Source organism: Leucopleurus acutus, assembly GCF_964270905.1.
Source record: "Leucopleurus acutus genome assembly, chromosome: 10".
NCBI lineage: Eukaryota > Metazoa > Chordata > Mammalia > Artiodactyla > Delphinidae > Leucopleurus > Leucopleurus acutus.
The window spans coordinates 79,438,750-79,459,218 of NC_139153.1; the positions used below are offsets into that span (position 1 = coordinate 79,438,750).

Here is a 20,469-nt window from a genome sequence, read left to right on the forward strand (position 1 = left end):
TTTGACATGCAGACGTATATTTTAGCTGTAGGGGTGACACAATAAGGAGTTGTCAGACATAAAAGCATTAGGGCTCATACTTGCCCTACAAACAGTATGATGGGAGGAATTTATAAAACGACTGGAGGACATTCTGTTGTACCAGGCAATTCTATTTGATGAGTTAATACTCACCTGAAATAGTTGGCGCCACACCTTCCCTCACCTGGAGAATTACTTGAACTTGGCCTTCACCTGAAACTGAACACAAAAAACCGTTAACTTGGATGTGATACAAAGATTATCTTAATACGAAAGACATTCACGTTTGAGAACGATGGCTTTGTGCTAAATTCTCCCCAACCTAACTAAATTTTCAAGATAAAAAAATGAAGTCCTTGTTAATTAGTCTAACAATTGATTTCCAATATTTGATTTTGATTGTTTTTATTTGATTAAATTTAATTGCAGTGAGCTTTCCAAAGGAATTGGCACATAAATAATTAGGGAAAAAATTGTTTCACCATATGTTCTTTGGAGGCCAGTGTTGGTGAGCAGGACACCCCTCATATCCTATTTCCCCTCCATCGGTTTGAAGGCTCCGCTTTTAGAATTCATGTATTTTTCACCAGTAGAGTTCAGATTACCCATGAAATGTATTTGCTTTACCTTTATCCAAACAAATTGTCCTTTTAATGAAGCCTTTTCCCCACCCTGCTTTCTCCTCCCATCTTCCAAACCAACTGAGCACATTTAAAAGGCCTGGGGTTCATTAATTTTAAGCGTTCAATAAATTAGTGGAAATAATCAAAAGGCCTGATTCTTTCTGATAATGACAATTTGATGTCAGTATAAACCAGTAGATTAAGCTGGGAACATATGCTCCTTTGCCAAGAGAGGCTGCTGTAATTAAATAGTGAATTCATCTACAAGGTGCTCTCACGCCTGATTAATTAGTAATCAGGTGCGCGAACTCCACTCTTCAGTAACACCTTGTCTCTTAGTGGTTAATTACCTTTCTGCCTTATTCGATGCCATGGAGGCCAGCACCTCCCACCACTGAAGGACCCAATGATGCTGAAGGTTGCCGCCTTGGGGCCTTGGTCCCACCCATGCTCTCCATTTGCCTCTCCCCGGAGCCCTAAACCCTTTCCTCTATCACAGAATGGAGCAGACCGAGGATCATTCTTTCTAATCACAAAGCATAAGCGTCAGAACATTACAAAGAAAATAATCCCCCAAAACACCCATGATGAGACCTCTCTGATTCTATTCTTATCTTGTTCATTATTCTCACTTAAAAATTTTCTGTAATAACCTATAATGGAGTATCATCTGCAGAAATACAGAATCACTATGCTGTATACCCGAAACTAACATAATATTGTAAATCAACTATATTTCAATTTAAAATTTATTCCCATTATAAAATGCCTGAGTCTGTGGCTTTCTCCTTCCACTGTACACACTTTTTTGACCAGGTAGAATGGCCAACATGTTCTTTATGTGCTCTACTTTATCATCACTTCCAAAGCTTTACCTATATTGTTTCTTTATACTATTGAAAATTTCACCCACTTTTCTAACTTAAATAATAAAAGTAATTAATAATAAAGCCACCAGCTTAACATCTTTTTTTCTATAATGTCTAACTCATCCACTTCTGCTCACACTGAACTATGCATTTTCTAAAGTTTAAAAGCATTTCTAAAACCACACAGTGATACTTATCCCAAGCTCTCTTTCAATTGAGCAAATACCACTGTGCATCAACTGTGGTGAATTTAGGATTGTCTCAGTCCTTAGCTCTGTCTTTAAATCTTTGAGGGAGGGACTTTTCTCCTGTACCTTAAGACACTAGACATTGTTGGACATGTAGATACTTAATTTTCATGGACCAATCAGAAATCCTAAATTTATACTGCTCTACTCTGTATGCCAGAACTCAACTGGCAATTTTGACAAATTAAATAAATGGAGGCAGGAATTAACCCTTTTAAAGGAGGCAAAAGACAAAATGGTAAAAAACATAGGTTCCATCAGAAAGAAAAGAGAAAGGGAATATGGCAAAATGACATCTAAAAACATGTAAAAGTCTGTAACAATAGAATACCCTTGTATAAGAGAAAGGAATAAAATATTGTAATGGAATCAAACTCTAGGAAAGGTAAAATTTTTTAAAATTCCAAGAATCATTTGGAAAGGGAAGTCAGTTCATTTAAAGATGTTATAAAAATCATCCTTGTACTCACTGATATAGAAAACAAACTTATGGTTACCGAAGGTGGGGAGGAGGGATAAACTAGGAGTTTGGGATTAGCAGATACACACTACTATATATAAAATAGATAAACAACAAGGACCTACTGTACAGCACAGGGAACTATATTCAATGTCTTGTAATAAACCATAATAGAAAAGAATATGAAAAAGAATAACAAAACGTTGTAAATCAACTAGACTGAAACATCGTTTTTCCCACTATATAGAGGAGGGAATTTGAAGTAGAGGGAAAATAATCAATGTATCCAGAATCCCCTGGGTGAAAAGGATACCGCCAGCCAGTACGGTATCAGGAACTGTAGTTATGATGATTACATAGTCTTCATAGGCAGCAGTGATGATTACCCGGAAAACTGAAAAGGCGAGCCCTGGACATACCTGACCCCCAGTACAGGCTGTCCCACTTTTCTTCATCCATTAAAGCCCTCACCCAGGCCCTGTTCCTGGTAAACCAAGGCTCCCTGGAGCAGCGAGCACCTCGGCACCGGTGGCTTCTGATCTGGGTGGACTCTGACTTTGTCCAGCCTCTACACGTACACAAATGGCTCCCACCTCCAGAACAACCTCTTCCCCAAAGCAGACACTGAAACTAAAGCATGCTTTGAAAAGCTATTGTTCACTTTATTAAAGCAGGTGTGTGAATATCATTCAATCTGAGAAGAGAAGCAGTTTCAGTATCACAGGAAATGGAGCAAGACCACCAAAAGCAGGAAAGATTAGAAAAGCCTGATTTCCTATACCACAGGCCCCCTGCAGGCTGGTTCTGAGCGTGGGAGCAGAGGGCTCTTTCTTCCCAAACACCACTTCTAGGCGGAGAGAGACCGCAGAGACGGAGCGGGAAGTGCGTGGGTGAAATCCAACAGCCTGGATTTGAATCTTGGGTCTTCCAGGTCCTAGATGTGGGTACCGGACAACTTCTGAACCTCACTCACTTCCTCTGAAAATGGGAATCATTGTACTGTCTTACATCATAGGGTGATTGGGAAGAAAAGATGGAAAATCCAGGTAACGTGCTTAGCATAGCATTTGGCTCAAATGAACAATATGTGTGAGTCATCATCAATACCGTTATTACGACAGGCTCGTTATTCTAGGAGCCAGTTAACAAAACCCCAAAAATATGCTTTCACTCTTTTGACAGCTGCACCTAATCACAATAAGCCCTGGTATTCAGAGTTGTAAGCAACTTAACCAGATCCGCTGAAGTTTGCTAAGTGCTTTGACTCTGTAAAAGCGTAAATGCAGTGTCATTTCCAATTTGGAGAAATACCAAGAGGGATAAAAATCATTTGAGAATAAAGGTATTGACTCAGGAAGAGTTTAAGAGCCTAACACAAGCTGTGACATTGTACATATGCTTTCTCAGTGCTTATGATTTCTGATTTTGTATTTGTCATATGAGAATGGTTAATCTCCTTTGTTTATCAATGGAGCCTCACTGCCGTTGATCCTTCCAAGATCGTAAGAATATCTGGTTGGTCCTCAAAAAGAAAAGAAGCCTTTGGGTCAATTATAGCCAAATTATTCTGATGAGTGCTACATGATCTAAGCTTGCTATAAACACAGACATCTAGGAGAAAGAGAGAAACGTGTAAGAAAATGGCTCCCGGTGAGAGAAAAGAGAGTTACTCGTGTAGATCTGATTCTCATGCCTGCCAGAGTGATGTGTTGGCAAATTTTGTCCTCACGAGGGCCCCAGGGAAGAGAAAAATTAATTGATTCTCTCCCAGGGCAGGTCCCATTTTCTCTTGGAATTTTGGAGGGAGAGAGGACCTGCTTACCTAAAAAGAAAAACCAGCTGGTATCTTAGCAATAGATCCCTTGCCTGTTTTCTTCTTCACTCTATCCCCAGGCTCACTTTGCCACTGAGGACTGTACATGTATTAGGACCTCTTGCTCAGCTCACATTTATCTAGCATGAGTCAGCTACTAACTACACGTGGAGAGAACGGGAAACAGCAACTGCTTCTGTGTCTGTGAGTTCCTTCCAGTCTCACCTGACTCGTGCCTGCTCTCCCTCTCTTTCGGCCCTGGACCCAGTTCCAGTGCCATCTTCATGGGCCAGCTCTTGGGTTGGTCCTCTCTTTGCATTTTCATCTTCACCTGCCCTGTCCCCGACCTCCACCTCTTCTCACACTCCTGCACCCTCCTGCTCTGTTTCTCCCTCCCTGTTCAGTTCTTGCTCCCCAGAAATGAGCCTCATTCACTCAGCCACAGAGAAGGCTTTCTTGTCAACTGGTCCCTGAGCAGCTAAAGCTTGATTCGCAGGACCACTCTCGTCTGATTCCAGCCTCTCGGAGAGAGCCACTGAGTGACCTTGACCTCGTCACCCAGGATCTTTTCAAGACCTTCACAGAAATATGATATGAAAATCCTTCCAACACTTGTGAGTCTTCTATTATTCCCAATAACATTCATTCATAAAAAGGTGTAATTTTTTTTAAAAGAACTTGATCAAGATGCTGAGCGATACATCTGCATTAACCAGTCCTGAGAGTTAGCTCAATTAAACCTTCTTAATTAACTCAGAGAACAATAACAACTGTTCTTCTGACTTAGAGCAAGGTTTGCCACGCTTGCACAGGGCGTATGTGATTCCTGGGCCCTGCACAGATCTACAGAACCAGAACTTCCGGGGGCGGGGGACCTGGGAGCAAGCATTCCAGCTGTTTGCCCATGAGGCACACTTAGAAAGCACTTCTTGAAGGAATTTTACAAACTTTTCCATACTCTACTCTTAAAAATGTGGTTTTTACTCACAGGTAAAAACCTGTGAGTAAAAGTTTCTCTTAGCAAGTGGCAGGTATTCTTAGCAAGTGAGGAAAGGAACCCAGGTTAAAAAAAGAGAGAGAGAGAGAGAGAGAGATTCACAATTCTTACTTTTCATCAATTATACCAAAAATTTGAAAACCAAAGTATACTCCCAAAATATAAAATGTAATGTGATAATTTTAGTAGTATAAAAGTTTTATTTTAATAGTTATGAATGTTAATGTGTTTTAGAGAAAGCAAGTAGGTCATTAAACCCATGATTTTATGGATAATATTGCTTAAAAAAAAGACAAGTTTTAAAAATAAGGCAGTGTGGGAGTTGACTTAAGAAAAAAATCAAGTAAGTAATAGCACAGGAGGCATAAGGATGTGACAAAGTCTGAAGGCGGTACTCAAATATGTAAAGTTCAAGAAGCACAGAGGAGTTAACAAGTACAGCTTTTTCCTACAAACAGGAGAAAGAAGAACTGGTTTACAAGGGTGGGTAGGTACACAAGCTTAGATTAAAACAAGACAAAACAAAACACTAGTATACTAGAAAAAACACTGAAATAGAGTCAGAAAAGCCAAGTCAGGATACTGGTTATATCATCCATGACCTGTGTGAACGGAGGCCAGCCACCAGCATCGCTGAGAATTAGCTCCTTAATCTTGAGTGATTCCTTGAAAAAGTATCTGATTCTGATTCCTGAGTTTTCCTTCCTTCCTTCTTTCTTTCCTTTTCTCCATTTCTTCCTTCCTTCCTTCTTTCTTTCCTTTTCTCCATTTCTTCCTTCCTTCCTTCTTTCTTTCCTTTTCTCCATTTCTTCCTTCCTTCCTTCTTTCTTTCCTTTTCTCCATTTCTTCCTTCCTTCCTTCTTTCTTTCCTTTTCTCCATTTCTTCCTTCCTTCTCCTTTTGGAGAAGTTGCTTGTAATTGAGAGGCAAAATCCCTTTTCACATCCGCAGCTCCTGTTCCGTTCTCTATATTTTTGCCATAAAGGTTTGTCGTGCATTTCCCTGAAGTCAGCTCTCTATATTACCGGTACCAATCCTTGGGGATCTTTGGGGAATGAGTTTTCTATAAGAATGTAAATTAATTTATTAACTAGAATGCTATAGATTGCCTTAGAGGGCCTCGGCATGGGAATGGCTGCAGATTTTCAAAGGATTATGATTCTGCTCTGCTCATAAAATCCTCCCAAAGAGCTCTGGGGAGCCAGCTGAGTCCTCTCTCATTAGAACCTAACAAGATTCCTTCTCAAGGAGTTGCATGGGGTCTCCTAGACCAGCTGAAGAACAGAAGGGTCTAGGCAGCAGCCTGCTCCATCCCAGTGCCTTAGCGCTTTGAGAAAAGAGAAACCTGGGCCGGATCCCTGCTCGCCTCACTGCCAACTTAGGAAAACGTGTCTTATTTTCAGGATCTCCCAAGTTAACAGCATCTTTTCTGAGCCTTCTGGGTGATGTGACTTGAGTTGTTTTTTGAGACAATAAAGTCCATCTGTCTTTCTATCCACAGCCCACTTGCCCTCATAGACAACAGCCCCGGCTTCTTGCCAAACAGCCTGCCTTTATCCTGGTGAGGGGGACATTTGGAAACAAGCACTGACCAGCCTGACTAGACGTGTCTTTTTTTTTTCAGTCTGATCAGAAGAAGGTGGTACACGAGAGCCTCCAAGCCTAGCAGGCGGACTTTCTCAGCTGCCGCCTCACACAATATCCCAGCTTGGCTGCATCTCTGCTGTGTGAACTCGGGCGGGGGGGGCGAGTGTGAATGGCGCAGCATCTGATAGGAATTTATCACCCACCGGCTGCTGGTTGGGCAGGGGATAAAGCAAGGGGAAGGGGGCTGTGAGTGTTTAATGCACACTGCCACAACCCAACAGTTTTCCCTAAAGAGCCTCTTCCCAATATAAAAGGACAGGGTCAAAAGTAAGTTGACCCCGGACAGAATGTACAATTATTAGAAGAGAACTGTGCAGGAACAGCTGCTGGGACCCCACCGGTTCCGCATCAGGCTTCCAAGAGTCAGAATATGAATAATCAACTCAAGGGTGTTTTCTCCACCCCTCCTCACCCCCACCACCTCCCCCAGCCTTGTCCTCCTGTTTTGGGCAAGTCCTATTGCGTTTCTACAGGAAGAAGCATAGCCCTCCCTAGCAGCTGCAATAATTGTGTCCCTATTGTGATGAAGACCTCCTCCTGGCCACCCCCCTACAAGTGGCCATTGTCAGCGTGGAGTCAGTGATTACACGCTCCGCCTGATGCTTTGGGGGACCCAGCTGCCTAAGTGCTGACACACGAGTGTGCGGAAGGCCGGGGAGGGGGCCGGTGGAGGTGGAGGCAAGAGGTGGGGGGAGCCCACGGCTGTGAGATGGGACTCTGACATACCAGACCTTTTGCATAAGTCAAGCCCAGAACAAATGAGGCTTTATCAGGCCCCAGTGATGAGGGGGTTTCATCTCCCTTTGAAGTGGAGCAGAGCATGGGGCCTAGCAGCTTTTCCTCCTTTGGACCAAGCAAACATCTTGCTTTTGATACGCTGCATGCTCATTATCTCTGCCCCATTTAATGATTTTTGATTGAAGGGTGGCGGCTGGGACGCCGAGAAGATCGTTAGAGAGGCTCCATCCAGCCAAGCCCGCAAGAAAGGCTTTCCTTGTGCCCGGGCGTAAATTCGGAATTTCTTAACAGTATGCGCTTGTTCTTAGAGGCAGATAAGGGCAGAGCGTGAAATTCTTAATTAAGCAATAAATAGAGAGTGGGGTGTCAGCAGATGTAGCCGGTAGCCATGGCAACGGGAATCACATGGGCAAGAGAGCTGAGACTAGATGTAGGCCTCAGGCCTGGGCCTGACTGACAGCTGAAGAATCCTACAAAGCTTGTAAACCAGATTAATTAGCTGACTAATTATTTCATAGCGTGAATGTAACTAAAAAATAAAAATAGTTCACCACGAACTAAAACATCCCTGGGAAAAAAAAAAACAGGGACAGAGGCAGTGGGAAACTGGCTGTATAAGTCAGAGACAGGAGTGCTAGTGAATCCAATCACAGAGACTGAAAAATGGGCTCTCTGGATTTGACTCCAAGTTTGACAATATGAAGGAACACTTGTTTTACAGTCAGACCCGTTCGCAAGCATGGTGTAGAAGTTGCAGTTCACCACTGCCGTTCATGATACCTCATCACACCAAATATTGCCCCTCCGGGATCCTACCACATAGAACCAGTCTCCTTAAGAAAGACTCTTAAATGAGCAAGGTTATCTTATTCTGTGGGTAACAATTGCTTAAGTGATATTAAGTTTCAATCAGGGGGCCCATATATCATATACGCCATGTTATCATGAATCTGTTATCTTACAAAAGCTAGTCAAGGAAAGTAGAATGAGACTCTTTCAGACAAGTTATGACAGGTATATGGAATTCAAGGCACCTGAGACTGACCACCTTCCAGGAAAAAAGAAACATTCTAGAGAAATAATCTACTGAGAAAATGTGTAATAAAATAACACGGCATGCTAATCACACTTGAAGATGTTTGGGTGTTTTGTACCACAATTCCAAGAGATAAGTAAGTATTCTTAACCTCGCTGTATAGATGCAGCCACGGAGGCATGGAGAATTTATAATTCCATGCCCCAGGTAAAACAGCCAGCCAGCCACTGATTAAAACCCGAAGCCCTAAACTCTGGCCGTGAGCTTTCCAAAGAAGCTGCATTCTGTAAAGACATTGCTGAACAAAGACAAAACTTGCCTTGGTAAAGAAGAGAAAGGCAAGAGTCAAAAAATATTATATGTGCGGGACTTTTTCTTTGTCATGGGGACCAGTGAGAAGTTTTCTCCTGCACCACTGCCCGGCACCCCCCACCCTTGTGGGTCAGTGGCCCATGATTATTGAGTGGGCAGCACACTCTAGTGGAGAGAGTCACAGCCAGGAGCCAGAATGCCTGGGTTCTGCTCTCTGCCATTCTCGGCTGGGTCAAAGACGAGTCAGGCATCTTAAATCACACAGCAAGGAGCTAAATGGAGGAAATGAAGATAATTGTGATTTTTTTAAAACTTCCTCTCTGGGGGGATGTGGTAGGGCTGCACACAAACAATACAAAAGACGGTCTGCTTAGAAGTGGTCAAGGAATGAGTGAAAGCCAGCCAACTGTCAGTGCAGCAAGACTCCAGATGGAAGGCCAGCAGGGAAAGGGGCAGTGTCCCCCCAGCCATGCCCACCCCCCAAAGCCTGACAGGAACCTCGGCGGACCTGGAGGAGGGCCAAGCAGTTTCCCTATAATAAAAGGAGCCTTCTGTACACACAGCCTCCCCCTGGGATTTTTGTTTTGTTTTGTTCTGCTCTTCATTCCAGGAATACGTCCACATAGACTGTGAGGGCTTCTCTTCTTGGATTAAATGTATTTTATGTAAATTATCCCAATCACAGAGACCTATAAAGCCCCATGGTCCAAAGAAAACAATTACGTGAAAGTAACAAACTAATCAACACTAACTGAACTCTACTGCTTGGAGGCTTTTTCAGGGGTCAGCCACAGCTACCGCACTGCTGTTGGGCTGTTGGTCTACCGACACCATGGTAGCCTCCTCATCAACTTCCTAGTGGTGGTGCAGACTTTACACAGAAGACATCCAAAGTCACACCCGATCCACACAACCCAATGTAGCTGCATGGGACACCACCACGGAAGACCAGTGCAAGCCTCGGTTCCTCCTGAAACCTCAAGTCCTCACTGTGCCAGCCCAGGAATGGGAACAGGCCTGGCTCTCGCCACCTACCTACTCCATTCAGACAGAGGACGGCGGAAGCACAGATGGCCATGAAAGCCGCTATTTGGAGGATCAGGAATCCTCTCCAAGGAGTCCGGGTATCCAACTTGCAACCCTCTGTGACTTCCTGTTCCTTGTCCAACTCATATTATTCAAAAGTGGAGATACCAAGGTATTCTGATACAAAGACTCTTTAATTAGTAAAAGCCATCTGCCTAATAAAAATGGCTTATACTGAAATATTCGCCTAAGTCCTATATATGTACATATATAATACAGATGCACATCTACAAAAGATATATATATATACTTATACAGATATGCATTTATACCATATGTGTAAATATAGTATAATGCTATAACTTGCTGTTAATTCAATAGATAATGGGGGGAAGAAAATCTTTAGCTGCATGACTTGATTTTGTTTTCTTGATGCCACAAATGTTCCTTTATCGTGCCTGGTTTGTGCGACTGTTCAAATTAGTTTACAGTTCGTGAACAAATCTGATCAATGGACAAGACAGGCTCCTCAGAAGCATGCTAACTAATAAAACAAGAGCAATTTGAAATTAAAATTTTGTTTCAGAATATACAGCAAATGAATAGCCATAGAAGTTAATGGCAACTATCTGCTCTTACTTAATGGCTGTATGTGACTCTAGTGGTAAAACAGTCTCAGGGATCTCTGTCCATCCTGATTTTTTATAGTTTTAGGTTATATTTATGGATGAATCAAATCAGGAATAAAATCTGAATGGTACAATTCAGTGCAAATAAAATATAGAGTAATCCATTTGGCCAAGACTTTTTAAAAACCCGGGAAGCACCATCCTCTCCTCTCTGGTGCTATTAAAATGTAATCGCCCCAGGGCTCAAGTGTAATCAGACCCAGTTGACAAATGGCTATAGGCACAAGTGAGAGGGACAAAGAACTCAGGGCGCCTACCAGCTCCCCAAACCCTTAAGGCCAAGTCTGGCTTGTGGCAGAGACTGGGACTTGCTATGCTTGACACGGCCCTGATTTCAACCAGGATCTATTAAGACCAATTCATAACAAAATTGTCCTTTTAGAGACTCATTTTGTCAGCTTCTCCTTCTTAGAGACCACACTGAGCTAAGGTTGGTAGAAGTGGACACCATGTACTCAGAGTGACCAATGCTGAAATAATATGGAAAAGAAATATTGAGATTTCAGGAAGTCAAATATGAGATTTCAGGAAGTCCAGGAAGTCAAAAGAAATGTATAGCCCTGACCCACACATTGGGCTCCCGTGAAACATGCACAATAAGAAGGTAAGGAAATCCATTTGGCCCCTGTTATTCTGCCATCACCGTAGGGTTTCTGGTTCTATAAAATGAGGCTCCTGGACCCTTCACCCTGATGCTGCCTCTGACACAAGACAAGACAGCCCATCCCCCAGTCCTCAGATAGCCTTCCATGCATCTCATTTTTCTGACCTCAGATTTCCTTCCAAGGCTTCTCACCTTCCACATTGACTACACTCTTCATCCTGCCTCTCTGTACCTTTGCTGTTCCTTGTATCTGTGATCACAACCAGCCATCCTGTCTTTACATGTGCAGTTGACTTTTCTACAAATGCAACATGGCCTTAACATGAATGAAAAATATGAATAGCAGTCAAAGTTTATTAAGCACTTGCTCTGGGTTAGACCCTCTGCTAAAGAATTTTACATGTTATCCTTGATTTAATTTCCTATCCTTTAGATAGGTCCTTTTATTATCCCATTTTACAGATAAGGAGGCTGAGGCTTAGAAAGGATACCGGCACGATGTCCCATAGCTAGTAGGTGCCAGAGCTGGGATTCAAATGCAGGCAGTCTGATTCAGAGCCCAGCCACTTAACCATAACACGCAGCGGTCTCTTTCAGCTCCTCATCACTTCACAGCACCAATGTTTGGTATTCCAAAGGGAACGGTGGTTTCTGACTATGTGCTCAACATGCTCATCCAATTATACTTACCCAGATAGGTGAGTTGTCTCAACTGGCTGTGGAAGAACCAGTCACAGCCTTGGTCCCGACCAGGTGATGGAAGAGACGGAAGGGACCGCCCCACTTGACTCCCGCACCTTATGAGGATGTCAGGGTAAGGCCACAGGTCTGTGTGCACCAGCAGCAGGTAATTCCCAGGAGCAAAGTTCTCAAATGTCGCTGAGTACTTGAAGTGAGAGAAAAGTACAAAAGTGCTCATTGAGTGAGGAAGACTCTTCCCAGAAAAAGAGTTACAAAGAACTCAGATGGAGTGGTTTAGAAATAGGACCGTTCACACCAGCTACTTTTCTTGTGGGAAATGGGCTTACTTAAATCTACTCCATCATAAATTCATAACTAAAGCTACAAAAGCATATAGTGTGAGGACTGAAAACTGTAAGGTTCTTCTTGTTTAACAATCTCAATTAACAGAGGAGAAAACCAAAGTTCAGACAAGTGAAGTAACTCGTCCCAGGTCAAACAGCAAGAAGAGACAGAGACACATGTAGAATTCCTGTCCAGTTTTCCCCAAGACTCAAACAGGCAGGCAATGATAGGAGTGCCATCCATTTATAAGAGTAACAGCTAACACGGTTGAGCATTGGCTCAGGTATCATTCATATCAAGGCATCCAACCCTTGAAAGACTCTGGGGATTGTGACTAGTATTGCCTCCATTTTATAGACGAAGACACTGAGGCAGGTGGAGGTTCGGTAACTCTCCCTACATCACAAAGCAGGACAGTGCTGATCTGGGACAGAGACCCAGGTGTCCACCTCCAGAGTCACCATTCTACTGCCTTCACCTTCCCAGAATGTTCTCATGGGAACCTCAGGGGAAGGGGAGAGAGGTGTACATTCTTCCTGAGAGCCGTGGTGAGGGGATCAAATGGATTCTGCTTTGAACTCTTCAGATCTATGGCACACCTGCTTCCAGCTCCCTAAGACCTGCTCTTATGACCTTTAGGGAGAATGCGTGTGATGAGACGGGAAGAAAGAAATGTGTTAAAAGGAATAAAAGAAGCTTGAGGAAATCCACTGGATTGATTTTTCTGCAGAAAATGCACCTATTTTCCTTATGGTTTTTCCTACCTTCCCTCCCCCTAACCATCTAACTCCTTCAACTCAATCCAAACGAAAGGCTAGTGCCTTTCGTTTTCAGGTGCAAGTTAATATTTGACCACAAGGTGGCAGTGTGCAATGTAAAAAAATGCCTTGTGAAGCTATTTTCTCTCGGCTACAAACACTTCCCTGGGGTAAGTTGGTTCTTGACCCATAATATATAAGACTACAATTCTATAGGATGCTTAGAAGCTGTTTTTAATTGTATTAATAAAGTTAAAATTTCAGGCAGAACCATTCTGTGTTCAAGGTGAGGTTTAAAGGGATTCTAAAATTTTCAAGTTTAAGATAAAAGACAATCATACCTCAAATTCAGGTTACACTTCATCTGGTCAAAATGCTGCTGCGGTTTTCTTGATCAGCACCAGAAGATGCTAATACCTGCAAACTACTGCGTCACAGAAGGAAAGACGGGAACCCCTGGGGAATGGAATCTACCATCAAGTGGATGCCGGGGGTTACCTGCAGAGAGCTGTTGGTCCAAGGGCTCTCAAATCGCAGTGAGTAGGTCTCTTGATCCAAGAGCAGCGCCATCCAGCCATAAGGGTTGGACAGTGTGTCATACACATAACTGACAGTGGTGGTCTTATTTCTGCTGTCCGTTATGGTTAAGTCATAAGAAACTTTTGGGGCATTGGCTCTAGAGTGATTTAAAAAGAAAAAAAGCAGGTGGTAAGTTTTTTGTCCATCCTGGATCTAAGGCACTCCTCTCCCATCAGCTATAATTTATCTATTTTCTCCATGTCCGTCTCTCGTCCCAGTGTCTGTAGAGGTTTTAGCGGTCATGGTGTGTGTCAAAAAGCCCAGTGGGAAGGTGTCACTGGACCATTTGTGCATCACACTGACCTGAAACACTCAGATCTTAGGCCACTAATCAATGCCATCTTAATGAGTTCATATAGGCCAGGACTATATACTATTATTTTAAAGAAATGTCCAAGGTCAGAATATTGCCATAGCCCAGGTTTATCAGCAGCAGAATGTGTATTACACAGTCACTAGTTATCCCTCTGGGGAGCAGTGGCTGAAGCCCAGATCCTCAGAGCCTACCTCCAACGGCCCAGCAGGAACAGCCTCAGTAAGCTTCCCCAGAACGCAGCGGGCCCTGGGTCCTCTCCTGTGGGCTTACACGATGCCCAGGGCTCACTCAGTGCCAGTGGGTTTGCGTTCTTGCTTGTTAACAAGGAATGCGACATCCTGAAGCTAGAGACATTTTGTCTTTTCTGGTGTCCTGCCCTTTGGCACTGGGCCCTGCACATTATGGGCACTCAAACCATGTTTGTTACACAAACGAAGCCTGCATGGAGGAGCTCTTCCCAAAAGCGATGCCAACTTCCCAATGTATAGAAAGGGTTTCTAGAAGAACAGCATTTTACCAAGTGAGGAAACTGAGACAGAGTATGGTAAAAGTAGTATGTGAACATCACAGGTAGAGCTAGAAAGTTTTAAATTTCTACAAAGTATTCTATGCAGCCCATTCCAGAAAGTGATTTTTAAGACTTCACTAGAAGATAAATAGATTTTGCCACCTGCTTAGACCCTAAAAGAAAAAGTGGACAGAAAAATAATAAAGCAAAAGCTAAAAAAAAAATCAACACCCATTACGACCTTCCTTCCCCCTCTGGTTTAGTTTTGATGAGAATCTTTAACTGTGGCATGTTGCTACAGGCAGATAATTAAATTCTCAAAGTAAAGGGAAATGAGACAAAGGAGGATATTGGGTTTTCAAAGTGAGGGGTGATGTGAGCACATCGAAAGCCAATTTACAATCTAGTGGCATATTATAGAGAGGAGACTGGTTTTAGTGTTAAATGCTTGGGCACCATTGTCAAATGGGTGTAAAATGGAAGTCTATAACTGCATGTGCACTAGGTGTATGAATTTGGGGGACTCACTGACCCTCTTTAAGCTTTAATTTCCTTTTTTTTTTAATGGAGACAACAACAGTATGTATCTCCTATAGCAACTGTGAAACTTAAAGTGATAATCTACGTGAAGTATTCAGTAACCATCACTAAGCCCAATAAGTCTACCTATAGCTCATTTAAGAAAGAACCTCAGATGTGCCTGGTTTGCCACGCTGTCTACTTATTTTACTGTCTAGAGTTTATCCAGGATACTTGGTCATTTAAAATCACACTCAAAACCTTTCATGGTGCAGAGCTTTAGCCCTGGCAATGTAGCACGTGATACATATTTCTTGTAAGATTAAATGTGTTTGTTTCATCCATTAATAAGTAAAATGAAAGGGATAAAGAATGCTCAGGCATTTGGAATAAAAGAACTACTCTTTCCCAGATGTCCCTACGTAGCATTCACCAAACCTTTAGAAATCTTGGGGTAGGGGGGCTTCTTCCTCTCTTTGGGCCTGGGATATGGAGGGCTTTTTTTGCATGTATATCAAGATTTAAATCGGAACTTAAGTAAATCCTGGACTCACATTCTTAGAATCAGAGTGGATATGAAGGTCATCTGTTCTAACATCCAATCTACTGTGGAAATTCCCTCCATATTTTATCTTGTTCCTTCTTCCAGCTTTGGGGAGTTCACATCCTCAAATTCCTCCTCCATTTATGAAAGTTATTTGTAAATTTTAATTTTAGACAAGCTTGAGAAAGCTTAATTTTCTCCCTTGTATTTTCTAGCCCTTTCTCCTCAATTGCTATGGCTTTCTCTTACTCTGACTGAAACCATGAGTCCCAGGGTCCCAGGAGATCAGCCAGCACAATTTGGCCCAACTAATATATTTACTAAGTGAAGATAGGTTACTGGGAAATAAATGTAAAACAAATGTGATAAGAAGAGATAAGTTGAAATACCAAAGAGGCAAATGAGTTAGCCGCAGCAAGTACCGAGGTCAATACATCAGGTGGGATTCCCCACAGTCCAGAAAATGATTCCGAAAATTTCAGGTTCTGAAAGAGCAGCCCTTCAGCTTTCACAGAGACATATGGGCTCTGGAAAATGAATCACAAGACTGAATTCCAAGAAAGACTCACTGATAAATCAGAATTTCCATTTAGTAATTTGCAGTGAGAAATAAAACTGCCTTTCACATAGTGGGTATTCAACAAATGTTTGTTGAATGAATAAATGAGTGTTGAACAGACTAGAACACCCTAACTGGCTATTTAGTGATGTTTGGTCCCAGGGAAGTCTACCCAGAAAACCACATGAGTGTCAGAAGATTTCTTGTAAACTTACTCATCGAAGGAGATAAGCATTCGATCGTAAGTTATCAGATCCTCATACAGTCAACCCCATTATCAGTAAGATATTCACCCAAAGGACTTATACACTTAAGTTTAGTGGTCAGAAAACCTCTCCTGGACATATACAAGCAATCTGCACTAACAGTGGGCCCTGGTTTAGGAAAATACTAAGATTTCCTTATGAACTTAGATTTCTTCTATCCTAGTTGAGTGCTCTCAATTAAACCACTTTTACATTAGGGTTTTGGTTTTTTTTTTTAACTATAGGCCAAAAGAATTCTATTTGTTGAAATGCATCCATCTGATCACAACTAATCACTCCAACCTGTATTTTGTCACTTACTTTGCCTGACCATCCTATATTTTATAACTCTTTTCTTAAGAGATAATGCATATTTCCAGAAATTCTTCTTCATTCCAGCAATGTGGCCCCAAGAATTCTCCCTGGTCACTTGGACTAGACTTAAATTATTTCTCAGATTTCTATCAGCATCACACTTATAAGTCAGTTTTAAGATCTAATTTCTCCTGATTCTGTTTCTATAGATTGTAATTTCACTTACTGAAGGAGCCATTTTTCAGGCCATACTCCCCAGTTTCAGAAGGCCCCTATAAACATGACTCTGTTTTCAAATATTGTAAAACCACTAAATGCTAACATTAATTCAGTTCTATTAATCTTCGGGACTTTTCCACCTTCTTTTTTTTTTTTTTTTTTTTTTTGCGGTATGTGGGCCTCTCACTGCTGTGGCCTCTCCCGTTGCAGAGCACAGGCTCCGGACGCGCAGGCTCAACGGCCATGGCTCACAGGCCCAGCTGCTCCACGGCATGTGGGATCTTCCCGGACCGGGGCACGAACCCGCATCCCCTGCATCGGCAGGCGGACTCTCAACCACTGCACCACCAGGGAAGCCCTGCACCTTCTTTTTGATGCCCTTCTTCCAACAGTATCCAGTAATCTGATGCTAACTTGGTCAACCAGAGACCCAACCATAGTGCACTGTGATCCTAAACCATCCTTTCCTCTACCTTTTCCTCATTCACTGCCCGACCCTACCAAGCCGCCCCATCCATCCTGACCAAGGCTCATGTGGGATGCAATTTCACAGGCACTCGAGGGCAGCATGAGCTTTCTTTAGGGAAATACAGGTAGAGGAGGAGGTTATCAAATATTCCTTTATCACAGTCGGTAGTGGAAAGGATCGTAGTGTGCGTTCTGAAAAGCAAATCAAAATGTGAAAGACCCATCTCCCAGTAGGCAAGATGCCTTTTGTTGACCATCACCCCAAGGGCCAAAAATTCTAGGTCAAATCAGCTCCCATCCTTCTAGGCCAAATGCCAGCAGTGACAGTGGTGAGCTCTTCTGAGAAGCACCCAAAGGACATCAAGAGTAGAAGAATACCGTGAAGAGAATTTACCAACCATAATTACTACAATTTTCGCTTGCCCTAAATAGCCACCAATCTCCCTCTCTTTACTGTTAATGAAGCAAAGGAGCACACAAGTATTTCTAATTTGGAGAAGCCAAGGGAGCCTGCATGGGCCATTAGCAGCAGAAAGCTCATTACCAGGGGAAGAAGTCTCTCCCTGAACTTCTCATGGTTTTATGTGCAAGAAATCAGGAGGCAACCAGTCCATTTGAAATATTAACCCTTACCTCCGAGTCAGCAACGGCTCCTGTATACAATCAAAAAGACAAGAGGACTTCAAGACTTTCCTTTTCTATGAGGTAGCTTAATTTTTTTTTAATCACCAAGGCTGTTTTTAATTAAGGGACATTTTCCTTTAGAAATATAGCAGTATCACTTGATAAAACTTCCCAACCTAAGTACCAATTTACAATACTAGTTGCATCAACAGTTATGTAATTTAGCGCCCAGATACTGTGCAGAACTGTTGAGTGTATCCTGCCCACAGAGGATTTGTCAGGCAATCAACAATACCAGTGAGAACAAACATTAACTCCCTGGTTTGTGTTTACCATTAGCTTACTTTTCCTAAGGGTCCACATCTCTGTGTATTAAGACAAACACTGCACTGAGCTCTAAATGCTCTAAATTCGGAGCAATTGTGAAATAAACTCTTTATAATTACACATCTCCTAAGCCAGACACATCATAAACACGAGCCCCGAATGGTACTGCCAGCATTGCCTGGGTATTCATGCTTGCCGCTGTCACTCTCACCTTTTACTGCACAAAGAGGACAAAATCAAAATGTTGAGCACAGCCGACAAATTTTTGTGGCACGACTTTTCTTGAGCATCCTTTCAAAATACACTGGGCTCATAAGAAGTCTTTGTCAGAAGCTCACCACTGTCCTTCGTTTTGGAGAGTCTTATTTTTGCATAAGTAGCCCATCCTATACAGGTTGCTAACTGTATTCCCCTTGCCCCTATGGCTACTGGTGTAAATAAACCGCACCTCCCCATTGGTGAGCAATAATAATAAACAGAATTTTTTTTAATGAAAAAAGAAAGTCCTGTCCAAGAACCACTATTCTCTCTGCTGATCTGCCATCACCCAGTGATAACTGACATGTATCAGTAAGGGGTTTCCTGTATATACTACCCTTATTGATTGAGAAACAAATATTTCTTCTTCTGAGTAAGAAACCTAAGAGAAGAGAAACCCTAACCTTCAGTCTTTCTTCCAAACGTTTAACAATTCTTAAATTCATGTAAAAAAAATAGAAATGATAGGCAGAGAGGCAAAGCCGTATGAATCCTTGCATTTCTGGCAGGTACACCCCACATCACTCCTCCATGACTTTGCAGATATATATTTCTGTTTATCTTTTTTCAGATTTAGCTAAAGCAATAATAATTGATTGTAGAGAAGTCCCCAAATCAACCTAGCACCTCCCCAAAGGTAGTGTCTAAAGTTTTTGCGACACACTTGGGATAATAATTCTTGCTTACTATACCTTAATCCTTGAAGAGAAGCAATAGATGTCCATTGTCCATCTGTCTATCCTTCACATACTATTGCATCTCTTTCTTGATCTGTGGAATACAGCTGGAATGGCTATCTCAGAACATGAAAACACCATCCTTGGAGCTACACAACTCCAAGGTAGACAACTACTTGTCAGGAATATTGAAAAACAACTGTATGCATCTAGCAGGGAGTTAGACTATAAAGCCTACCTTCTCTTTTATATATATGCACACCTGGTGCTGGTGGGGCTGACAGACTCCCCCTCATGAGCTCACCATCAGCCCCTCTTCCCAACTCCGTATTCAGTGATATCAGGACAGATCGTGTGAGAGTATTTTCACCACGGAATTAAGCAAATGCTACAAATCAGGGTCTTTATTCTAGAAAGCTAGTTGTAAAACAGGTACCAGCACACCCCTGGACCCCTTTGTTATTCATGAAATTTAATAACCATGGAGTATTGTTGATGATATTCCTCAGTTTGGGCTCCATTTTGATGTTTAGATCTTTTTCTATTTTAATGCTGTAACCTCTGCTGCCGAAAGCGGATAAAACTTCTTGGAATTTTCCTGTCTCACATGTGGTTTTTTTGAGAACTGAAAAGATACCATTAGTGATGCTATGCCTATTTATCCCTAGGAAGGAGCGTTAGGTGATTATTAAAGGAAAAGCTTGGCCACAATTTCCATTTCAACTCTTCTTTACTTTTGCATTCATAGAGGCAGGGGGTGCCTTGTACTCTGAACACTGACACATTAAGAGCAGTTCCATAGGTAGACCCTGAGCGCAAGCACTACAGGGAAGGATATTCAGCAGGATCTAAGAATCAAGGTGATCAACAGCAACATTAGCCTTTTCTTTTCTAGGAGAAATAGGGAGAGAGAAACAGAAGCTTTGGGGCACAATGAATCATAAACTGTGTCCTGAAAGACTCCAGATTCCACGACTTTCTGGGATATTTCGTTGGATAAGTGCAATGTCATGTGGCTATTGGAAAGTGTTCCCTATTTTTCAAGAATCGGATTAAGTTTCATTTGAGCAAACTTAATTCCCTTGCCAGGCATTTGCTTCTCAGAAACGTAATCATCTATAATATTTTATTCTATTAGTAGTAAGTTTATATGTTATTTTGTCAATCATAAATGTAGAGACTTTTTTTTTAAACTTCTTTATTGGAGTATAGTTGCTTTACAGTGTTGTGTTAGTTCCTGCTGTATAGCAAAGTGAATCAGCTATATGTATACATATATCCCCATATCCCCTCCCTCTTGCGTCTCCCTCTCACCCTCCCTATCCCACCCCTCTGGGTAGTTACAAAGCACCGAGCTGATCTCCCTGTGCTATGCTGCTGCTTCCCACTAGCTATCTGTTTTATGTTTGGTAGTGTATATATGTCTATGCTACTCTCTCACTTCG

General features: G+C 42.2%; 1 protein-coding gene across 1 annotated transcript in view; it reads right to left on the reverse strand.

The window, feature by feature from the left end:
• PKHD1 (PKHD1 ciliary IPT domain containing fibrocystin/polyductin) overlaps window positions 1-20,469 on the reverse strand; it is a 433,150-nt gene that overhangs the window by 192,121 nt on the left and 220,560 nt on the right. The window contains exons 50-52 of the mRNA XM_082848479.1: window positions 13,365-13,542; window positions 11,773-11,968; window positions 175-240 (exon numbers count right to left, since the gene is read on the reverse strand). Coding sequence (XP_082704605.1) covers window positions 175-240; window positions 11,773-11,968; window positions 13,365-13,542 — 440 coding nt within the window. The remainder of the gene's footprint in view (window positions 1-174; window positions 241-11,772; window positions 11,969-13,364; window positions 13,543-20,469) is intronic.